The sequence below is a fragment of the Eufriesea mexicana genome, unplaced genomic scaffold, assembly GCF_001483705.2.
Source record: "Eufriesea mexicana isolate 0111107269 unplaced genomic scaffold, ASM148370v2 scaffold21577, whole genome shotgun sequence".
In the NCBI taxonomy this organism is placed as follows: domain Eukaryota; kingdom Metazoa; phylum Arthropoda; class Insecta; order Hymenoptera; family Apidae; genus Eufriesea; species Eufriesea mexicana.
This window is the reverse complement of record NW_016928748.1, coordinates 195,501-215,491: the sequence shown is the minus strand read 5'-3', so window position 1 is coordinate 215,491 and position 19,991 is coordinate 195,501. Positions and strand designations below refer to the sequence as shown.

The 19,991-nt window shown below is 51.3% G+C and overlaps 2 protein-coding genes across 3 annotated transcripts; one reads left to right on the top strand and one right to left on the bottom strand.

Moving 5' to 3' along the window:
- Positions 1-3,374: 3,374 nt before the first annotated feature.
- LOC108554452 (uncharacterized) lies at positions 3,375-4,842 on the bottom strand. The gene is made up of 3 exons (XM_017909737.1): positions 4,420-4,842; positions 4,122-4,303; positions 3,375-3,801 (listed from the first exon to the last, which is right to left on the bottom strand). The coding sequence occupies exons 1-3, from the start codon at positions 4,479-4,481 to the stop codon at positions 3,539-3,541; spliced, it is 507 nt and encodes a 168-aa protein (XP_017765226.1). The 5' UTR covers positions 4,482-4,842; the 3' UTR covers positions 3,375-3,538.
- A 4,193-nt stretch (positions 4,843-9,035) lies between these two features.
- Positions 9,036-19,965, top strand: Sema5c (Semaphorin 5c). 2 transcript variants are annotated; one of them, XM_017909749.1, is made up of 13 exons: positions 9,036-9,134; positions 11,754-11,926; positions 15,750-15,957; positions 16,032-16,237; positions 16,327-16,426; positions 16,525-16,724; positions 17,014-17,499; positions 17,588-17,879; positions 17,968-18,337; positions 18,431-18,513; positions 18,578-19,319; positions 19,467-19,672; positions 19,753-19,965. In XM_017909749.1, the coding sequence occupies exons 1-13, from the start codon at positions 9,057-9,059 to the stop codon at positions 19,954-19,956; spliced, it is 3,348 nt and encodes a 1,115-aa protein (XP_017765238.1). In that variant the 5' UTR covers positions 9,036-9,056; the 3' UTR covers positions 19,957-19,965. The 2 variants fall into 2 exon arrangements, with proteins under 2 accessions (XP_017765238.1, XP_017765239.1); XM_017909750.1 differs by lacking the exon at positions 9,036-9,134 and adding an exon at positions 14,062-14,158 and having other exon boundaries at positions 11,766-11,926.
- The last annotated feature ends 26 nt before the right edge of the window (positions 19,966-19,991 follow it).

Sequence of the window (19,991 nt, the reverse complement as noted above, 5' to 3'; positions counted from 1 at the left end):
TTTTCTCTGTTGATACATAAGCAGCCTCTTTTCTCTTTCTTGATTCCGCATAATATGCATTCCATCTTCTCACTTCTTTCATTCGATCCTCGCTCTTTTCCTTATATACCTCAACCCCATCATTCTGAAATATAACATATTAGTACTATTCAACGACATTTCTCTGTGTAAGGGCTTAGATTTAATTTTCTACATTTATCATTTAGCAACATTCAGACTCTATATCTGATTTATCATTACCTTTCATAACTATTACCAAGTATTCATTCTCCATCTCTTCATTGATCCTTATATTAATATGTCCTTGCCACGCATTCTTCTCTGTTGAAACATATGCTGCCCCTTTTTTGTTTCTTGATTCCGCATAATATGTGTTTCCTCTTCTCACTCCTTTTATTCAAACTTAACACATTAGCGATGATCACTGACTTTGACCACTGATATTAATATCTATTCAGGTCAGGAATACAACATACCTTTCAATCTCACTATATTCTCCATATCTTTTTGTTATAAGAGGCCATTACCTACATTAATTCTATTCCTTTTTGTCTGCCTAAACCAGCGTCATTTTCTGAATCTTTATTTGACCATCAACGATTTCTGTCTTGTATGTCATATGGCTACCGCACCTAAAATCCAATAGACGTATCATACTTTATATATTTGTATCGCTGCTTTAATTTTTTCTCACTATAAAATATAATTCTTGGCATGTATGCTGATGATATTCCATGAGTCCAATAATCAAGCTCTGCTATCACTAATGAAAGGTGGGAAAACAGTGGCTCGTAACTTACGCTATTTAATTACAACTGAAGGTTACGTTAATACAAATACTTACATGTTTTTCGTAATGCAGGCACAACTGCATGCACACAACAATGCTTCCGACGTCTGTTTGCAATTTTTTCTCATTTCCTATGCATTCTCCTGTTCACTTGAAGAAAAATTAACAAATCACTCAATTTCTGTGATTAATTTATGAAACTTTATTATTGCGTTGTAAAGGCGTACCTTTGCATATTTGTCGTCTGCCAGGTAAAGAAATGAATGCTGTTTGTCGAATTAAAACCGCTGTCATGATTTTTATCTGGAAGCTTGTGCTCCGTTAGTTACAATACATAACCATAGGCGGCGCTGACTGTTCCCTTTTAAAGTTTTATTGGAAAATTAATTAATTACTCAATTTCCGTAAACAATTTGTGAACTTTTATAACTGCGTCGTAAAGGTAGATCCTTCAAGAACATTCCAATATACTTTTGGATATAAATTTGTCCCTAATTAATTAATTATTAATTATTAATCTACGGAATGTTTGAATTATTGTCGATGACGCCATTGGTTTTTCATTAATTACTATCCTCTACGCAATTAATTTATGAAACTTTATGCACTCGTTAGATAGACAATGTTCTTGCGAATCTTCTCATATAACTTTCGATCACATTTTGCTTCCAGTTTCGTTTCCTAATAAATATTTTCACGGAAGATCGTGATGGTCGCCGTTACGAAATCATAGACGCCATAAAACAAAAATTAATAACTAACAATTTAGAGCTAAATTCTTTACGAATATTATATAAGAATGTAGCTTGAAGCTCCAGCTTTTTACCACGTGACCAGTTCATCGTCGACCTCCTCGCCTATTCTATGTTCCTATCACTTTCTTGATTTTTGAGCCCAAATCATAGATGGCGCTGATCGCAGGCGGTAAAAATGTTTAATTTTAGAAGAATTAAAAATCTTAATAAATCAATTCGGCGGTAGAAAATTAATAAATTTCCAAGTTTCTGTTATTAATTTATGAACATTGATAGGTGTACAGCAAAGTTGGAATTATGGTCAACATTCTTGTACAATGGTTAATTTAATAATTAATACTTACATGAGCGATTGGTTTTGTATTTCCTGTATTTAATGTTCCAATAGGTAATAATTTATTAATTTTTTCGTTTTTATTATTGATATACGTTGAGAGCCATTTGTTACTAACAATATTAATTTGTTGTTAACAATATGTTTAATATTTTTTTATAGCTTTTAGTAGTATGTTTAGTAACTTTTTTGGAAATTATCAGTACATTTTAACATAAATTCGTTATTAATTTAAGTTTTAACCAGTAATTTATTAATTTTTTCACTTTTATCACTAATTTACGCTGTGAGCAATTTGTTATTAGGAATCAGTGTAATAATTTATAAACTCTTTGTAAATTATAAAAATAATTGTGTAGTAATATGCTATAAGTTCGAGTAATAGTTAATGATTAAAAAATATATTTGGCATGAATACTCTGAAGAGGAATACGTCCTTTGTAGTGGGCTAACTATAATCATCATAATCATGGTTATAGTTATTAATAGTGTGGAAAGAGAATAGAAACTCTTTTTTTTTATTTTTTATTTATTTTTTCTAGAGTAAAATTTTTATAACGGGTATGCAAACGTTTCGGGGGACGCTACAGACGGCTTCAATGCAATTAGGGAGTACATTACGGTGTACTTGGGAAATATAATTGAAAATAGAAGTTAGCGATTTTCGATTAGACGAATATAATGTTAGAAGGAGGTTCGATGTCTTACCCAATTCCAAAAAAGTAACGTATTTTTGCATCGCAAAGACAGTTAGAGTTGGGCCGCGAATGTCCGTACAAAAGATCTCTTCTATACCACGGCTGTGCTGGCTGTCCACTTATTTACTATAAGTAGTTTCGATACGCTGTCGGCAACGTCGCGAGTGGCAGAAAAATGGTAAGTTGCTACATCCCAGTGACTTGGAAACCAGGCGGAAAAAATACACGCAATGCTAAGTCGATCCCATAGTACTGTATTATTATAAATATACCGACGCAACGTTTGCTGGAAAGCATGCGCTATCGCCATATCGTACCACGGATCAGAATCTAACTCTTAACATATCCCCGTGAAGTTTGAAAAAAGAATCAACGCTGGCATTTTCTTTCTTAGTGTTTTCTCTCGCATCTAACGCATCGCCGGTTCGATAGACGCGATGGAAAGCGTGTAAAATAGCAGAAAAGAGGGACAATAAGAAAGGCAAAAGAGGGATCGGTGAAGGTAGGATAACGAGGAAACCGGGCGATAAAGGGAGGGCTAATGGCGGCGGCAACGACGCGACGAGGAGAACGCGTTGAAAGAGAAGGCGAGAAGAAGGCGAGATCGGGGACAAGCCAGGGGCATTTCCATTTAAGGCACCCCGTGTGCAATCTCTCGTTTCTCTCGGCGCCACTTGGACACGCATATTCGCGATATGTTTACCACTAGAATAACACGCTTTCCGCGACCAGCGGTTCTGCGCTGCGGGGATTTCGACACGCATCGCAGGGACGATATCGAAATCGGACTCGTTTGTTTACTCGTTTATATATTCGTTTATTTATTCGTGTTACATGATTACATATCCGCGGAATATTTAAAATATCGTCCTCGTCGAACGATGCGCTTCGCCGATTCTTTGCCGATTCTTCGCCGATTCTTCGCCGATTCTTTGCAGATTCTTTGCCGATTCTTCGTCGTTTACGCGGTATCGTTTATAGGGACAGGTTTAGCGCCTGGGTCCTTCAAATCCAAAGTATAGCCGTGCACCTTCGAAGTGTTGGTAGTAGGATCGTAAATTCTCTCGACGTGTCGAAGAGTATCACCTACGACCTTGTCGGTGCTCTCGCGGATAAATGGTTTTCCGTCCGAAGTGCGACCAGAATGAACGATCTTCGTCCCATCGTGTCCCGATAGAATAACGTTGTTACCCCCGATCGCTTGCACCGAGGCAGGGCCGGTAGCTGGAACAAATTCGTTGCTCGATTAGGAAGGTGTTTTCGCAAAGCGGTGAAACGCGCGATGCAGTTGGAAATGGTAATTGGAAAAAACGTTGTAGGATTGCCTTGAAAAGCCGAGAGAAAAAGAGAGAAGAGAGAGAGAGAGAGAGAGAGAGAGAGAGAGAGAGAGGGGGGGGGAGAGAGAACAGATTTCTCGGTCGATAGTGAAAGGATCGTTTACGCTATATAACGTAAACGATGTAATTTTCAGGCGTATAGCGAAAAAAGAGGCAAAAGAAGGATAAAAGAGAAGAGAAATAGAATATAATTCGTGGATATCGTACCTGCTTCCGCGTTTAGGTTTTCCGTCAGTCGATAAACTTGCGCCAAGTTGCCGTGCACCGTTTCCTGTATTCGTTGATTCAGCTGATGTACATTCTGTTGAATGTTCCTGTTCAACGCGTCGATATTTTGGGACAGGCCCTTCAACCAATCCGTGCCCACGTATGTTTGCCCGTCGGTGCCGCTGCCAATCGAAAATTGCGTCATCAGTGACCACGTAATTACTCGCAGGCGCAAAGAATACAGCAGAGAAAGCATCGCGATCGCATAGTCGGAAAACTGGCCTATCGATCGACTAACCTGTACAACATCGCTCCAACCAGTATCGCGACACTAACGCCAACACCGATTCCTCTCGTCATCCTCTTCTCTGATCTTTCCTCTTCCGTTGATCTTCTCGACTTGGACTGCTTTGCACTTTTTTCTACGATCGCAGTGCCAACGGTGTGGTTCACGTACTCGAGACGAACGCGAGAATCGTAGACCGCGAGGAAATATCGGGGGAAATACCGGTCGACTATGAAACGCGCAGTAGCAGCCTTCTATTCCCCCTTCGAATCTCCATTCACTAGCGATGCACGAGTACCAGCGAGATTACGGGTTCGGAACGGGGGGAAAAGTTGGGACGGATTCGAGCGAGATCTCGATACTCCCGTATCGCACGGAATTCCGCAATTTTCGGCATTCTCGAATCTCGGGATCCCGAGGCCCGACCTTGGAGCTTTTAAGCACGCGTGGCAAGAACGCGCGTAGAGCCGTCAAGGCACGGAAAGACGAGACGACGATAAGTATTTTAGATAAATAGGTAAATATTTCGGGATCCAGAGCGATCCGATAGCGAAGTATCGAGATCTCGTTCGATCCCACTCCAATTCCTCCGTCCAGTCACGCGGCTCCGTTTCTCGAGACTCCAGACGATCTGGCTACTACCGCTAGCGTAGTTATACTCGGACTGTTACTTTTGCTCGTCGCGACGCGTATCTCGTCATGGAATAGTCGTCGAATAGCCGAATAGCCGCGTATATATCTCGCTAAACGGTTACCCGTCCTCTTGCATCGATATCGACCCGCTTTACCGCGCTGTTGCTCGATCAACCACGCTAGTCGCCGATATCCTGAAGCGACGACGCCGTTTGTCCGAGAAAACGATAGTTATGGATGGAGATAGAGACGGGCAAACCGCGTACTACGCGATCTCTCCTCGCTGTACCGATGACCATCGTCGATATCGTCATACCTCGCGGACGATAAACGGGGATTCTAGGCAACTCGGCATCGAAATGGAAAAGAACGTCTCTCGTTCGGGGAAACGTTAGCGTTCGATAAGAGGGCACGAGGTTATCCCATTACGCGAAACGAGGGTTAAAAAAAAAAAACGCAACACTGGAATCGATAGTGGTTTCTGAAACGAGGCGAGAAACGGAGCGGACGGTAAAAATCGGTTTGTTTTTTGACGGGTCGAAAGCGCGAGACGACGAGGGCGATCGGGAGGAAAAGAGGCACGCGTGGAGGTAGGAAAGGGGAAGACCTGGATCGGGGGAGTAACGACGAACGTGAGTCGAACGCGGTGGGAGAGGACGTCGAAGCGGAGGACGGTCTGGTTGACCCACGGGGCAGAAACTGGTTTCGGATTTGGATTCGGATTACGCGCGGCCGTTCCGAAACCGTTCTCGCGTGTATATGCTTTGGGCTACGACGCATCGACCCCCCACGCGACCACTCCTACGGTAAACGCGCTTCTTCCATCCTCTCGTCCTTGAACCCTCTTTTCCCTTCTTTGCCCCTTTTCCACTATCACCAACCTCCTGCTTCCCTCCGATCCTCGCGGCTCTTCCTACATTTAAAACTCCATTTCGTTTCCCTTCGTCCCGACGCCGACGCCCCCGTCAAGCGTCTCGTTCCGCTGTTTACGAACGCGGGTACGCGGACGCTTTTCGATCCTCTCGCGCGTCTTCGTCTCAGAGGTCGCCCGCGGACAACAGGTATCCGAGGATTCGAATCGTATACGCGTAATCGTTTTATTCCTTCTTCGCTGCACGCGTTGCCCTCCGGGACGCAGTTCCTTCGGTGCAGCGAACGCGGCGTCCGATCTCGAAACGAGTAACAGAAGAGGGTGTTGGAAGGAGGAGAAGCCGCGAGGAGACAGGGAAGGAAAGGGAGTAAACTCGAGGGAGCCGGTTCGTCGGCGCGATGATCGTCCTTGGACGATTTGGCCTTCGGACGGAGGGTTGGTCGGCCTTTAGTCTCGAAACGCGACGTCAGTTTCCATAGGACGCGGCGCGATACGACGTATATACGTATATGCGAGCAAAACGAGCGGTATAACGAGGGTCTCTCGGTCGTTTCGCGGTAAAGTCGATCGACTTTTTGCCCGCGGATTCGAACCGCGGGACGAGATGGACGGTCCAGAAGCTGGAAGGAAAGGCGACGAGTCGTTCGTTGGTCGGCCATCTAGGGAGTATCGAAGAAAACCGAAAAGCGGTCTTTCCACTGGAGGCTGCGCGTACTATGCGTGTACGAAGGAGGGAGCGAGCAAGCGAGCTGTGAGGGGGAAGCCGTAGTACCATGAACGGTGGCTCAGTGTTCTCGCGGCAGTCGAGGATTATGGCCGGTGTGTACGCGTTGGATATTCTCGTTCGAACCTAACCTAATACGCGACACCGCGTTTCGCGTTCTTTCCATTTCGTTTCTCCCTTTCTTTCCGACCAACATCCGCAATCGTCGATCCAGTCACGAACCACGGATCGAGAGGACGGAAAGTGTCACGTCCGAGTCGTGGAACGCGAGGCTGCGACGGAATTTACGAAATCGGATTTCTCCTCGATAAGCCGGAGATCGTCGAACCGACACACGGGACTACGGATCATGCAGAGGAAAGAAGAAAAGGAAACGACGATAAAATCCATGGATACGTGATCGGTTGCCTTCCATCGAGAAACCTGTAAGTACTCGTTAGAGTTTAACGACCACTTTACGACCGACGCGAGCGTATCGCTCGTCACGCGTTAATCGTCCCGGTTAACGGAGCATCTATTCGATTCGTTCTCTCCGATGTCGCTATGACCGCTCGTCGTCTCACCGTTCGACGTATTCTCCAGCAGCAACAGCATCGGCAACTCGTACTGGTACGCGTGATCGCTTCCTACTCCAGCGAGAAGCCATATCGCGCTTTCCTTTGCTACCGACATCCACAGTTATTTCTACCCATTTCTACCGTTCGAATAGCGTTCGAATAGCGAAGGACAGGGAAATCAAGGGTAGAGAAGAGAGGAGAAAAGAAAGGAAAATCGTGGCACGGTTGCGCAGAAAGACCGGGGAAATTCGTATGTACCGCGCGCACCTCGCGACATAGCGTCGTTGTCCATCCACGGTATGAATTATTTATGAAATTGCCCGGTTCTTTCGAATCTTCTTGTTTGTTGCGACAGAGACGGAGTTAGAGGGAGAGAAAGAGAGAGAGAGAGAAACGCGTAGCAGACGCGACACGATTTTCGATGCCACCGGTCGACGAGAGGGCATTAAAGGTACAGCGTCCGATTCGATATTTGTTTTCGTTTCGCGGGAATTCAGGTAAACGGGCTAATAGCGCGGAGCGTTGGATTTCGCGAAGGAAGTGATTCGAGGATACTCGGGGAAGAATCGTGAGCGCGCGTTCGGCGCAGCATCCCGACTCAATGGGTCTTTCGACGTGGAAGAAAACAGAGAGGCGGTTTACGAGGCGTTTTAACGATTCGTTGCATCTCCCGTCACGCATTCCCCGTGAAACGCACGCGAACCGCGTCTTTTCGTTTCTCTCGGTCACGTACCACGCATCAGCTCCTTGTTTCGAACGGTGTTTTGTCCCAGCTCGCGCATCGACCATCGGCTCTCTCGGATAATTCCACGAAATAATTTTCTCCACCGTCGTTTCTTCGACTCGTCGACGATCGTGACGGGCAGAGAGTGAGAGTGTGAGAGAGAGAGAGAGATGCGTCATGGAAGGAACAATATCCAACGGTGTTTACAAGAGTCAACGTTAACGGTAGATAAGAGTCGTGGAACGAACACGCGTCTCTCTCTTCGAAGAAAAGATGGTCGCGCGAACTGCCAAAGGAAATATTGGAGCAGTCTCGGAAGGGTCGAGTTTCCTTATCGGATTCCGTCGAAGGGCTTGGTTTGGACGCGTGGGGAAAGAAAAGGGCGAAGGTTTTTGGTTAGAAAAGATACCGGCTTGGCGAAGATGCGGGAGAGAATGTCCGTACTCGTGGTAGCGTTCTCGCTCGTTTTGGACGGCCAAACGGTTGGCGCGGTCCGAAACAACGATCCGTATAAGGAGATGGCCTACTACCTCTCTCGATCGCGTGGCAGTATGTCTGGCCCAGCGTACGGGACTCGTGCGAATCGCTCCATCTCCGCCAGCCAAAACTCCGCCAACCGTTCGATTTCGCGTCTTCCTTCTCGTATTCCTCTGGTCGCACCGATCGATCGATCGATCAATCGATCGATACGAATCGCGATACGAATTACGATTCGAATCGCCAAACGGAGGTCCGCGTTCCGTACTCGCGCGAAATCGCACTTTCTCGCCCGCGGCAAGGCAGCCCCGATGCGCGTTACCTTGCCACCGCACGTCTAGTAAACCGTAGTACTTGCCCGCTGGTCGGCCATCGTCAAATTTTCCCTATTCTATTATTACGTTGTATTAGATGGCGTGTACGTGACCAGTCGTCCATCGGATCCTCGAGTTTCTTATCCCTTTCGCGATGCACGAGCGTAGAGGAACGGAGCGGGACAGCGAGAGATGGTTCGGAAAGGAAAAAGGACGCGAAGCTTTCACGCGGACTCGGGAACGCGTCGGTTATCTTTCCACGAGCGCGATAACCGCGCGCGACCTTTCGAAAAATGTATCCTTATCGTAGATTTTCCGATAAGCCGCAAACTCGATTCGCTGCAACGCGATGCGACACTCGCCAGTCGTGACAGTGCACCGTGGAAATCATCGCTGCTGCATTTCGATAAATATTATCCCTCAGCAGGTAAGATAAACGCGCGACTCCGATACGCGACGAAGCGATCGCGCTTCCAGACCTATCGACGCCGCATTTCTCTCAGTTATCGAACCGAGAAAACCTGTCGTTAGCGAGTTCGCATTATTATTATTATATGGTAAGACGAACGATCGATTGGACGAGCGCGAAGATATCGGGTCCGATGGAGGATCGCGCGCGCGCACGGACTTTTCCTGCAACGATCGCTGCAAGCTTCGTCCCCTCGCGAGAGAGGTCGAGTCGATAGCTTGCCCTCGCGCGTTATCGCGAACGGAGCAGTACAGCGAACGACCGATCGTCGAACCACCTGTTTCCATTCCGTTCTATCGTCGACAACCACCGCGCCCCGTGGAATGGTCGCGGGCCGTGCGCGTGTACCGAGGGATCGCAGTCCCGGTCGCGGCCGCGGCCACGGAGATGCGAAATCTCGGTGCCAATCTCGATGGCGGAGGGAGCGCATCGACGAAGCTGCAACCTCCGTCGAGGTAAGTCGCGGCCGTGTTACCATGTTTGGCGACCCGCTCCCATAAAATTTCTCGCAGGCCGGTCGCGCGTCCGACTGTACGCAGCTATACCGCATCGTTCCTCTGACCACGGCAACCTACTCTCCTACTACGACGGGCTCGAGATAAATCGCGAACGCTTCTCTCTCGCGAGTGCGCGCCAGCCACCGCGAGCTCTTCTATCCGTGGTACTAGAAAACGAGACGACCCGAACGAGAGAGGAAGATCGCGCACGGGCCACACCCTGCGCGTCGAGAGTCGCTGGAAAATCGGGAGCGCGAAACGAAACGTCTCCAACGGACGCTTTCCATTCCTCGCGGTAACTCGGACGATCGGTCGAGAACGGGGTTGGTCGGTCGGTCGGTCGGTCGATCGGTCGATCGATCGGACGGTGGGAAAGGAAACGAGAGAGGAAAAAGGGAAATGGTATCCCAATGGGCGACAACGCGCGGTAAGCGCAGGCGAGCTTCTAATCTCTCGAACGCGTTTATCGCTTCCCATTCGACCGTGTCGTTATCTCGGCAAGGTAATCGCGAGAAATGCCACGTTCCTTGTCAGCGCGATACGAAAGCTCCGGTGTCGCGCTGTCTAACGGTACTCGTCATCGGCAATCCTGCTACGCTCCAGCGTATCCGCACCTACGCGGGAATGTCTTTGGAGAAGAAGAGTCGTGTCCTCTCTCGCAACGACCGCGAAGGTCGGTTTCCGCTCGCGATCGTCCGATAAATTCTCTTTTCGGTTCCTCCTCCTTCTCCTCCTCCTCTTCGTCCACGGAATCGATTCGAGGTACTGGTCGTTTCTTCGCTTATCTTCTGTTCGCAGCGATTAAGCCGAGAGCTCGCGCGCGTCTACTTATCCGACACCGGCTATCCGTCACGTGTAAAGAAAAAATACGAGAATGCGTGGAAAGGAGGGAACGGTCGAAGCGGAGATTGGCGATTCGATATCGCGTACAACGACGATGCATCGAGCGATGGTTTCCTCTGCCACAGCCTCGTCGAGACAGCTCGACACCGTTCCGAGTCGTATACCGCGTGTCGCACGACCGAGCGATCCTTCGGGACGAATACGGTCGCCTCGCTGCTCCGCGTTCGCCTTATTCGATCCGGATGTCATCGGGTACCGTTTCCTCTCTAATAAATCGCGATCCCAGTTCGGTTCGATACCGTTTCCTCGCACGTATCGATCGCGATACACGCGGTAGACGTCCAGTGACCGCGACGATCACGATCACGACCACGACCACGACCACGACCACGACCACGACCACGACCACGAAGACGACAGAGTTGTCCTCCGCGATATTTATACCCGAACGATCCCGTATCCTTTTTAGAGTTTCGGGACCACCGTGACGTTCATCGTGCCACGCCGATGGTAGCATCGCGAACGAGACCGTGGGCTTTTAAAAAGTTTACCCTACCGAGACCACCGCAACGTCGACGGGAATATTTGATCGTCGCGTCGGTAAGTCGTAAAGAGGAACACGGAAGACAGGAATTGACGCGTTGGACGTGAACGTTCGATATCGTTAACCTTCGTTGCGTATCGTCCCGTGATAGCGACGACGGACGTTTCCCGATTTTGGTCGCCGTCGCTGCTTTTTTCACGCGACCATGGAGATGATGCGCGTACGTATTCGTATAGCGACCACGTGGGTCCGCCGATGTCTCAGAACACGCTCCGCTCGCGTCCTCCTTTATCCCGCTATCTATTCATAGACGAGAAAGCGAGTCGTCACCGTGACACGGACGCGGCGAAGACAAAGAACGCTCGCGAAAGGAGAGACGAATCCCCCTCTTGACCGTCGGGAAACGCGAAGGATGCTCGCTGCAGCGTCGAGGAACGACGAAACGCGAGCGAAACGGACGCGAAACGGACGAGATCCGGGCGAAAAGACGTCGTCGCGTAGCTGTGATCGGTACGAAGACGCGGGCGAGGTCGTCGACCTCGCGTCTGCTCCCGGCTCTTGTCCCGCTGTTGGCCGACTCGCGGCCCTGTCGCGCGCAACGCCACGACCCCGCGGCCATCGTCCAAGGGACATGGTTTTTCCGCCGAAGACACGCCGTTCTCATCCATCATCTCTCTTCGTTTCTGCTCCCAGGTGAGAGAACAGTCGAGAGAGAGAGAGAGAGAAAGAGAGAGAGAGAGAGAGAGAGGGAAAAGGAGGACGAAGCTCGATCGGGATGGACCGGTGGCCGGTGCGCCTCGCGATTCTGGGGACATTGGTCGCGAGCCTACGCGCTGCCGACGACTTTCGACGCATCTCCTACGAAGGTAAGAAGAATGATGAAACCGTATCGCGATTATCTCGGACGCGCGATAAGATCGAGCGGGTAATCGTGCCTGGTCGCACGTACGACATTGCGCGAGAAACGTCTTCCATCGCGTACTTATCGATGGAAGCGGAGGAACGGAGGTATCGCGAGTAGTAAACAACGCATCCTTTTCCCCAGCGAACAGGGAATCGCCTCGTCGTCGTCGTCGCCGTTTTTCTTTTCCTCTTTGTGTCTTGGTCGTCGATCGACTCGTGGGCGTTGAAGGCGCGTCGGTCGCGTGGCTCGATTCCATCGTTTCGGAGTGCCTCCGGCCGCAAATTTATCGCTCGTATCGGCAGCGTCGTCCGCGAGGGGATAAGAGAGGGGAACAGAGAGAAAAATGAATAGTCGCGGCATGGAGGAGAGAGTCGTCGAAAGTTTCGATTCTGTCACCGTTCTTGCTTCTCGCGTTCGACTCGAGCATGCTACCGCGTAGGCGGTGAACGTGGCACGCGTCGCCACGCGTGTGTACTCTCGCTCCTGCTCCTGCTCCTGCTCCTGCTCATGCTCCTGCTCCTGCTCATGCTGCTGCTCCTGCTCATGCTGCTGCTCCTGCTGCTGCTCCTGCTCCTGCTCATGGCCCGACGACACTCGCCCAACCTTAATCACTCGTCTTCTTTTCGTACTATCTCGCCCGGTCATTCGAATCGTCGATCCTTTATTATTCGCCTCGTCTCGTCCCTTTTCGTCTCGCGACATGGCTTTTCCTTTCTCTCACGAGGTCGCGAACGCGTAATTTCGCGACCTCGAACGTCCTCCTACATTACGACGCTACAGCGTGGAAAATCTCGAGTTCGCGCCGTTGTTGCGTTGCGTCATCGCCATCGTTGTAACGTCGTCGACGACGACGACGACGAGTTTGCCGGTGCGGTGTAACGTGGCAGCGAAACGAACGTAGTCGATCGATGAACACGCATCGACGATAATCCGATAGCAGAGAAGAAAGAAAATGGGAGAAAAAGAAAAGACGCGAAAGAAGAAGGAAGAAACGAGTGGGAGCAGGTAGAGGCCCGGCATGGGAGGGTGGAGAGAGGGAAGGAGAAAGAAAAAGAAAAGACGGAGAGTGAAGGGAGGATACCCGAGAGGCCTTCGAGATCAGGTTATGCTAACTGGGGCCCGTTCGTCCCACACGTATCTACTTATAAGCGCACGTACGCGGTTACATGGACGCTGCCGCCACACCGGTGTACGTCGCAGGCACGCGCGACACAGGCAAACGCGTGCCCCGAGTACGTGGAAACGCGAGAAGTACGACGAACCACGCGGAGCTACCTTTGCGGAATCGTTTCGCAGCGTCGGCAAACCGGCTGAAAAACAATAAGACGAAGACAGGAGGACTAGGAGAAGGCGCACCGAGAAACGAGAAAGAAAGAGAGAGAGGGAGGGAGAGAGAAAGAGAGAGAGGGAGGGAGAGAGAAAGAGAGAGAGAGAGAGAGAGAGAGAGAGAGAGAGAGAGAGAGAGAGAGAGAGAGAGAGAGAGAGAGAGAGAGAGAGAGAGAGAGAAAGCTGAACGCGAAGGGAGAGAAACTCGCGATATCGCGAGACGATGGAACGCGTCCTGCTTTGTGCGGAGCTCCTTCCTCGGCTAACGAGGGGACGAGAAAGGCGCGAAAGCGTTCGCACCGCGACGCTTCGAGACGCTCGGCGACGCGTCACTGGCCAAGTTTACGCGCCAAATCGCGACCACTTTTCGAGCGTGCGCTCTCTTCGAAAACGGGTTCGCGGGTAAAGATCGCGACGCGAGTCGAGGAAGACGAAAAAACTAGAAGATCCGCTGGCTAGGAAGAAACCACTTGCTCGTCGAACGTCGCTAAACTAGTTTGTCCGGAAGCGAAAAACTACTCGACTCGTGTCCACTCGTTCTCGGAACGTGGAAACGATGGCGATGGCGATGGCGACCGCGACCGGGAGGAAGCTAAAAGTCGACGAGCGAGAACGGTTCGTCGAAAAGGGAAGGGAACCTTCGTGTCTATTCCCTCCTCCGTTCTGTGTCTTCTCCATTCTACGTACTCGCGTACGCACACGAGTGCATCGCGCGATCGACCAATGGTCGACCAAGAGAACTCTACGCACCGATTTTCACGCGTGTTTCAGATCTCGCGGATGCCAGCCTGTTCCAGCAGGACGGAGTCACGACCTATTCCCAGCTGCTGTTCGACGTCGCTAGACAACAGGTCGTCGTCGGTGCTCGGTACGTAACATCGAGCAATCGATCATCGAACGTTTCGAATAGTTGCTCGATAGGAGCGAGGGCGAGAGCGGGCCGTCCAATGCGGAAGCGAATTTACAACGAATCGAGAGCGATCCCAAGATCGAAACGCGGTTTGGCGATTCGCCGAGCAGTGTCTCCATCGCGCCTTGGCCGCGCGCCAAATTGCTCTTGCCCTTTTACCCGAACCACGAATACTCGTTTCTTCTCCGAATCGATCGATCGATCAAAAGAGAATCGATGGTTCGAGAAAGAGAAAGATTTTATAGCCGCATTCCGGTTGCTTGCTCGCTCCTTCGAAATCGTCGTGGAAAGCGCAAACGCCACGGCCGTTGCTCGATTTTCGCGATCGAACCGCGATCGAATCGAGCGTGGAAAGGAGAGTACGCCCTCGTGTTACCTTCTATTAATAGAACGTTAGTTATTAACCACGGCCCACGTACGCGCTGGCAAACGGTCGATGGAACAGCGTGCGTACGCTTACCTCGTTCTGGGAAGGAAAGATCCAGCTGAGAACGCGATGTCGCGTTTCTGACCTGCGAAACCTCCGCGCGTGAGCGGACTCGGTCGATGGAACCTCCTCGAAAAGGCAGACGTAGAGAAAGAGATAAATGGCCGGAATTATTTTCGATCGGACGGGAAAAAACGCGAGCGTGAAAACGGTCGACTATCGAAACACGTGGAGCAGAGAGGAGGGAAAGGGTAGCGGTCCAAGTACGTGCACGCGACACGGCGCCACGATTTACATTCTTCCACTTCGATTGCCGTGCTCGACAACCGTGACGTCACCGAATACTACCTTGTCATATCCGCGTCGCGTTTCGACAGGTATATGGAAGAGCGAGTTGGCGTTTGCCAGATCCAGCAATAACGAGAACGATGGCAACGACGATGATACGCGATCGCTCGGCCATCGAACTCGATTGGACGCGTAGCGAACTGAACCGCGCGAGTCGTTGGGCCAGAGTTTCGACGAGCGAGAGAACAAAGTCGCCAAACGATCCATCCTATTCGTTTAACGAACAGGAAGCAATCTGTCTCAATAGGATTCTCCGTACGCCGTGACCGTATACGCGTTCGCTGGGTACATGCTCTCTTTACCCTCGCTCTACCATTTACCCGACCATTTTCGTTCTTTTTCGAAATCGCGTACCAAGTGCGAGGACTCGTCCACGTAGTCGAGCACGATCGTTTCGATCGCGGTACCGCTTCGCTCGGCTAACGATCGCTTTTGGTCAGAGTGTCGCGTCTAGTCGCGCCTAGTCGCGCCTAGTCGCGCCTAGTCGCGGCAGGCGCCCACGTAGGCGCCGTTTATGCTTCGTTGCTAGTTTCATACGGGCGCGATTGCGCGATGGCGATGGCGATGGCGACGGCGATGGCGACGGCGACGACGACGTCGATCGGTCGCTCTTGCCGAGCTTAGCACGATCGGTGGCGCGCGCAAACTGCAGCTTTTTCCACGCGTCGCGTCCCACGCTTATACGCGCGAGCCTGCGCTATTGGAGCGCGCTATTCGATCGCGCGATCGAGCATGCAAATGAAAACGAAAACGAAATCGCGTATGCCGTTTCAGGGATAATCTCTATCGGCTGACTCTGACGTCGTTGACGCCGCTCGAACATGCCTCCTGGCCAGCACCCGATGACAAGAGCAACACCTGTCAGAACAAGGGCCAGAGCGTCGAGGATTGCCGCAATTACGTAAAGGTTCTGCTTACCAATGGAAAGAGCCTGTTCACTTGCGGCACGTACGCGTTCAGCCCTTGGTGTACGTGGAGGGAGGTAAGCATCCTCGATAAATAGACAGATCGAAAGGAGTATCGAGATCGAGATGGAGATCGCGGATCGTTTCGCAGATCGAGAACATCAGCAGTGTGACTAGCGAGATGTCGGGCGCGGCCATGTGCCCTTACTCGCCGTATGCCAACGTGACCGCTCTGTTAGCCAGAGGGCCCACCGGCGGCCTTTTCACCGGAACGCCTACTGACTTTTCCAGCGCCGATCCGGCCATCTGCAGAACCCTCGCCTCGCCGAATCTCCGTACGCGCCAATACGACTCCAGGTAACACGACGATCGCTTCCGCGCGACACATATCGCGCTCGCGATCAACCTTTTCTTCGTCTCTCTTCAACGCTCCTGTCCGCTTTCAGGTGGCTAAACGACCCGCAGTTTGTCGGCAGTTTCGAGACTGAGGATCACGTGTACTTTTTGTTCCGCGAATCGGCCGTCGAGTACATCAATTGCGGCAAGGTAACGCGGCCCAACGATCGATCCACCACCGATCGTCTTTCTTTCTTCTTTTTCTCTCGCTCGCAACCTAGCCATCTTTTCTAATCTCCTGCTTGCAGAAAATCTACTCGAGGATAGCGAGAGTCTGTAAAAATGATCGCGGTGGTCAAATGATGATGAGAGAGGTTTGGACTACCTTCGGCAAGGCGCGATTAAATTGCTCCCTCCCTGGCGAATTTCCTTTCTACTACGACGAGATTCAGGGCGCGGTCTATCATCCGGAAGAAGGCATCGTTTACGCGACGTTCACCACGCCCATGTAAGTACCAGAGTCGACGATACGCGTTCCACGTATATACCACGATACGTCGTGTTACACGTTGGCTCGGCGTGTTCGCCTTCCGTCTCACGTTCGATTCCCATTTTTCTCCCATGTCTGTGCCCCGGTGCTTGTTCGTTCGCGAAGGAACGTGGAAAACGGTACGTATGCTTTCGCCAACTTTGTCCACCTCTTTTTCTTCCTTTTTCCTTTCTCTCCTCTCCAATAATCGCGATGGGGAGAAGGACCGAGGAAAGCTAAAATCTCGCGACGTCGCGCGTATTTTTAGCAACGGCATTGCCGGCTCGGCGATATGCGCCTTCAACATGTCCGCCATCACCGCGAGCTTCAACGGACCTTTCAAGCATCAGGAGAATTCGGGCGCTGCCTGGGAGAGGCGGACCGTCTCTCATCACAATCGTCAACGATGCGGTACTTCCGCGAATGTGCCACCTCATCAGATCATAGACGATCAAAGGTACCAGTTGATGGACGACGCGGTTCGAAGTACGACGCACGAACCGCTGCACACGGCTCTGCTCGAGAGATTCACGTTGATCGCTCTCGACGTTACACCCACTAAACTGCATCGCGGGGTCACCGTCCTCTATGTCGCCACCGACGTTGGCCTGATCAAGAAGATATCGGTATTGCCCCGAACGCAAGAGACCTGCATCGTCGAGGTCTGGGGTCCATTGCCCTCCACGCCGATCACCCTGCAGTTCTTGAAAGATACGCAGAGTCTGTACGTCGGTACCGAATTCGGTCTGTCCAGGTACGTTTGCGAGCGCGTTCGCGCGATCCTTTATCCATTTTCGATCAGCCAACGATCTACCCTTCCAGTGTCCGTTTCTCTCCCGCAGAATACCCGCTGCCCAATGCCATCGACATCGAAGTCGTCAGGCTTGCCTGAACGCGCAGGAGCCGTACTGCGGTTGGAACGAACACCTGATGAAATGTGCCCCAGCCCCGAAGCAAAATCATCTGGCCAACCACTGGCATCAGGAGGTGACCAAATGCCCGGTTCTCACCGATCCCGTCGATGGTGGTTGGAGTGCCTGGAGCTCGTGGTCCTCTTGTCAACACGGTACCACGGAACACGCGCACTCTCACTCGCACTCGCATTCGCATATTCACTCCGAACATACCGATACGGTGAGAACCGAATCCACGTGCACGCGTAATCGTCGTTCGCGCAGGAACGATGGGTAAACAAAAGGCGCGTGTCCTCTCTTTCCGCTAGGTTGCGGATAGCTGTCAGTGTCAAACGCGAGATTGCAATAATCCGCCACCTCAGCATGGCGGTGCAACTTGCACGGGAGCCAGGGTCAGGGTAACCAACTGTACGGTTCACGGAGGGTGGACCGCCTGGTCAGCCTGGTCGGCGTGCTCGCAAACTTGCGGCTTTGCCATGAAAACGCGACGGCGTACTTGCACGAATCCAGCCCCGGCATTCGGAGGACGGGTCTGCGTCGGTCACGACCACGACGACATCGTCTGCATAGATCTTCCACCCTGTCCCACGCCGGCCAAGATAGCACCGCCGCCGCAAACTTTCGGCCAGTGGTCGTCGTGGGGTGCATGGAACGCGTGCTCTCGACTCTGTAACGGTGGTAAGCGGAATGCAGCACAGCGACTTTACACCGAGTTCCGCATACCGAGTCCCCATTCGATAATCCTTCTCTCCGATCGTGTTTCTATCACAGGTATACGAATACGCAGACGAACGTGCGAGAATCCTTCGCCGCGAAAGTCTACCAACGTCGAGTGCAACGGATGCGATTTTCAGGTAACGGAGAACGCGCGAATCTCACAGCTGTCGCTTTGCCAACCATTTCTTTTTACCGCTTTAGGTGGAAGAATGCAACGCCCATCAGTGCGTGGAGACAAAGAGATACTCCGGTTGGACTCCGTGGCTCGCTGCGAACGGCACCGCTCAAAACACGGGCATCGGTTACGTGGAGAAACGATTTCGGTTCAGCTGCCGCGCACAGACCGACGATCCGTCCAGCGTGAGGGTACAACTGGCCAAAGAGGAGGAGCGATATTGCAGAAACGACGGTTCTTGTCTGAGAGGAAGCGGGAATCAGAATTCTTACGCGGATCTCGCTATGGAAGCCGGTTGGAGCGAATGGTCCGGTTGGCGTGCTTGCGATCGACTCTGCGGTGGAGGTTCTCAGCACAGGGTGAGACAATGCGAATCGCCACCCTGCGAGGGTTTGTCCCTGCAAACCAGGCTGTGCAACGCGCACCCGTGCCGCTCGAGCGCGGTCGGTGGTGGCGCGACAACCGAGGGCCAGTGGTCCCGCTGGACCGACTGGTCCGAGTGCTCCGTCTCGTGCGGCATCGGCCTGCGTTCCAGAACGAGAGAATGCCTCGGTCCGGAGAGCTGCGAGGGCTCTAGATTGGTGAGGGAGACTTGCGAGATGCCTAGTTGCGAGTCGTTGCTCGGTTGGGATTCGTGGTCGCGTTGGACACCGTGCGACGACGATCATCAACAGCACCGGAAGCGACAGTGCCTTCAGCACGGTAACGGAATGTGCCAAGGACCCAGCAGAGAGACGCGGGACTGTTTGCCAGATTGCACGGACAACGGTGAGAGCACGGACGCACCATGTCCCACGCGATATTTTCGCGTCTACGTAATCGTCTAGATAATCGTCTAGATAATCGTCTAGATAATCGTCTAGATAATCGTCTACATTGTTTTACATTTCAATCGATTTACACGATTTTTTCCAGACGTGAATGCTCTACGGTCGAGCGTGGAACATTCCGGCGTAACGATCGGCGCGGTGGTGGGCAGTTGCGTGATCGGATTTCTCGTTGGCTTAGCCCTGACCGCGCTTTTCAGCTTTTGCTATCTGAAGCGACGACAGCAACGAATTCCCGGCAGTCCTCATTACATCAGCAAACAAAATCCCTACGTTACCGTTCCGTTGAAGGAGGTAAGCAATCGACGTCTACTCGCGTGCCTGTCCGGATACTGGCGATTCTACTAATAAAACGCGTTTCGTTGAGAATACAGGTAAACGCTAAGCGGCAGCCGAGCTTCTCCGGTAGTACGAACGGCAATGGAACGCTTCGCGGAAAGAACAATCCAAACGTGAACGGTCTTGGAAGTCCGAAACTGTATCCGAAGAGTCTCGACTACGAATCCGCTACTTTGAAGCGCAACAGTCACGGCCAGCAGCATATTCGAGTGGATCCGGATCAGGACAAATACTATTGAACGGACAGCGTGCGACGCGTACGGAGGAACGAACG